This window comes from Pygoscelis adeliae, unplaced genomic scaffold, assembly GCF_000699105.1.
Source record: "Pygoscelis adeliae isolate BGI_AS28 unplaced genomic scaffold, ASM69910v1 Scaffold197, whole genome shotgun sequence".
NCBI classification, from domain to species: Eukaryota; Metazoa; Chordata; class Aves; order Sphenisciformes; family Spheniscidae; genus Pygoscelis; species Pygoscelis adeliae.
Genome location: NW_008825105.1, coordinates 2784440 through 2787793, shown reverse-complemented (window position 1 = coordinate 2787793; position 3354 = coordinate 2784440). Strand labels below are relative to the sequence as shown.

General features: G+C 62.7%; 1 protein-coding gene across 1 annotated transcript in view; it reads right to left on the bottom strand.

Annotated features, from left to right (window-relative positions):
• SCUBE3 (signal peptide, CUB domain, EGF-like 3) overlaps positions 1-3354 on the bottom strand; it is a 38154-nt gene that overhangs the window by 5714 nt on the left and 29086 nt on the right. The window contains exons 8-10 of the mRNA XM_009327472.1: positions 2434-2553; positions 526-642; positions 206-285 (exon numbers count right to left, since the gene is read on the bottom strand). Coding sequence (XP_009325747.1) covers positions 206-285; positions 526-642; positions 2434-2553 — 317 coding nt within the window. The remainder of the gene's footprint in view (positions 1-205; positions 286-525; positions 643-2433; positions 2554-3354) is intronic.

Sequence of the window (3354 nt, the reverse complement as noted above, 5' to 3'; positions counted from 1 at the left end):
TCACCGGCTGGGCAGTGCTGGAGCACCCCGCCTCGTGCCCCTGTCTCCCCAGGCTGACCGCCCCGCGGCCGTGACACGGTCCGGCAACCCCCCAAAGCATGTTTCATCTGCCTCCCTGCTTCCCTGGGCGCCGCACGCCCCCGCCCTTGGGAGCTATCTGCCTTGTGAAACTTAAATCAAACCCTTTTGATGTTCTCCTTCCCACCCCATCCCAGCTCCCTGCCAAAAACGCCGGGGATTTCTCCCTCTCTCCCGCTGCAGACAAGTCACAAATTGTTCCTGTCGCTGCGTTTGAAGTAGCAGACACCAGCGTCTGGCTGTGAGCCCCGTCCCTGCCTGGCCCCAGCTCGGGGTATGCAGGGAACTGACCCTCCCCGTGAGCCCTTGGGGTCAGCGGTATCCCCAGGGGCCCCGCAGCAACCGTGCCATGGGGGCTGCCCCATCCCTGGGTGCCCCGTGTGCCCCTCCGGGACCCGAACCCAGCAGGGTGATCGGCTCCTCCTGCCAGCATCCAGCCAGCCCTACCTCCACAGTGGGTGAGCCCGTACAGCGTGTAGCCCTTGTTGCAGAGGCACTGGAAACTGCCGGGGGTGTTGATGCAGAGGTGGTCGCAGGTCCGGTCGAAGGAGCACTCATCGATGTCTGAAGGAAAGGCAAGGGGGAGAGGTGAGGGCTGGCACCGCAGAGGGGCAGCCCTGGGCTGTCCCCTTCCTGCTCCAATTGCTCCAGCAAGCTGGGGGCTGCACTGGGATGCTGTGGGACCCTGCACTGGGATGGTCCAGGGATTCAGCCTTGGGATGCTCCAGGAATCCAACACCAGGATGCTCTGGGGATCCAGCACTGGGGACGCTCCGGGACCCTGTGCTCCTACCCTGCCTGCCTCCAAGCTCCCTCCTTGCCCACTCCAGCTGCTGCTACATGGGAGCAGCAGCCCACTGCACCAGCATCCCCCCCTGCCCCAAGCTCCTGCAGTCCCTCTGCACCTCAAACGGGCCAAACGGGGCCAGCACCGTGTCCTTGGCATGGGGCGGCTGTGAGAGCCCGGCCAGGGCTCTGCCCTGTGGCTGGGAGGGATGCTGCGCAGGCAGGTCCTGCCCCGGGGACGGTGCCAGCGATGTCTGCTCACCCCCGTGGGGCACCTCCCCGGGGCAGGGAGGTCCCGGCCGGGCGGGTGAACCCAACCCGGCGGGTTTGAGCATCATTTCATTGGCTTCATTAAGTTAATTGCCGCTCTCGCGTCAAACTCCCAAGAGTGCAGAACCTGGATGGAGATGAAAGCGGTCGCGGCCCCGGAGCGCACCAGCCCCCTCCTTCCCCGGTCGCGTGCTTTCGGGAGGCAACACTCGGGCTTACACACACCCGCCGGGCCGGCGTCGGCTGCAGGCTGGGGGGGCAGAGCCCTGTGCTCCCCCCAGGATGGCCCAGCAACCTTACCGGGTTGTTTAAACCTGCTGGGTTTATGTGGGAGGTGCAGGAGGATGTTGGGACTGGGCAAAAAAGGTGGGAAAAGCAGCGCAGAGCAGCCAGCTCCCTCCAGAGCGAGCCAGGATGCATCTTCCCCCTTCCCTCCTGCCCTCCGACAGTCAGGGGAAGGAGGAATGCTTTTGCAAAAGCCGCTGAAATCCTTACTCTGCCTTGACGGCTTGCAAAACCAGCGTGTCTTCGAGCAGGGCACGATCCAGCGGTGGCTGGCAGAGGGGGAGAGGCAAGGCAGGACACGTCCTGCTGCTCTTCCCGTCCCCCGTCCCAGGAAAACGGCGGCCTCTCGAGACAGGAGGAAGCAGCTGGTGCGTCAGTGCGTGTGCTTTAGCAGCGAGCTACGGTCATGATGCTGCGGGACCACTAGCAAAACCTTTGTGCAATAAAGCGGAGCAGCTTGGGAGAAGCCCGGAGGTGTCAGGGTGGGTGCTGAGTTCAGGGTGCCCTCCCATGGGGTGCTGCTGGGCTCCCCGGGCCCCTGGCACGGGTGCTCCGGAGCAGAGCCGACGGTCCCGGGCTCGGGGTGTGCTTGCTGCCAGGGCTGTTGGCGGGGACGCTCCCTGCGCCCAGGTGGAGCTGAGTCCCAGCCCACGGGGCTGTGGGGAACGTCGTGACCGTCCTCCCAGCCCTGAGCAAAGCCGGAGGATTTCACCTGGCATCTGCCTAATTGCTGGCTTTAACTCCGCTGCGAGAAGAGCCCAGAAATCCCCAGCGCGGGAGCGGGGCTGGGACGGCAGCCCAGCTCTGCAGATCAAAGCGCTGAGCCCCAGACCAGAACCCAAATCTAACACTAATCCCCCGAAGGATGCACGCCGTCCAGAGGAAAGCAAAGACGAACGAGTAACCCGGCCAGCACTCCTCCAGCAGCAGCCGTGGGAGGGCTGAGAAACGCCGGAGGGCAGGGAGAGGTGATGTCCCCGGGCAGGGCAGGGTGGGGGTCCTGCCGCCCCTTACCTTGGCAGTTCCTCTCGTTGATGAGCAGCTTGTAGCCCTTCTTAGCTGCACTCTCGAAGCTGCCCACCGTGTTCCTGCAGATGTGGTCGCAGCCGCCGTTGTTGAGCCGGCACTCACCGAGGGGACATGCGTCACGCCCCGGCTGGGATGCTCGGCTGGGAGAGCGGGGTCCTCCCCTCCGGACCCCATCCCCACCAGGAACCGGCAAACGGAGGAAACCCTTCGGGCTTTAATGGTGACTGGGGGACCGTGGCTGCTGGTTTTATCTGGGTGCATTTGGGGAGCCGATGCGTGACACTGGGGACACTGGGGAAGGCCAGGGCTCCTGGGCTCGGCTCCCCTTGGAAGTTGTGCAAAACGTTTAATTTCTGTAGGTCTCGGCATCCGCCGGAGCAGAGCCAGGAGGCAGGGTCTCTGAAAGAGCCTCGCAGCTGGGGGAAAGCACTAGACCAGAGTCTGCAGTCACAGGTTTGGGCTGGGGGATACTTTTGGGGACCAGGTGCAGCGGGAAGAAAGAGCAAGCCGGGAGGGGAAACCCCCTCCTTCAAAAACAGCCGCTCGACAAAATAAATACCCTTCAACCCTCACCTCTCTGCTCGCCATCTCCTTCCTGCCATAAACAGAGCTAAAAATGATGATGGACAATAACAGCAAAGAGCCCCAACAACCTGGAAAGAGGCTGGGACTTGGTTTTTGGGTTGGGATTTTTTTTTTACTTTTTCTGCTAATCACAAAATTTACTGCTAGGAAACGACCTGTAAAATGGAAGGAGACCAGGAAGCAGCAGCCTCCTTCCCCGTCCCTCCATCCCCCAGCCGCCAATGCCAGGGCGGCAGCTCTGCCTCTCTGGGGCTGGGGCTTTCTTTTTACGACTGTGAGGGAGCGAGCTGTAAACCAGCCCGCAGCCATAATAAAACCCCC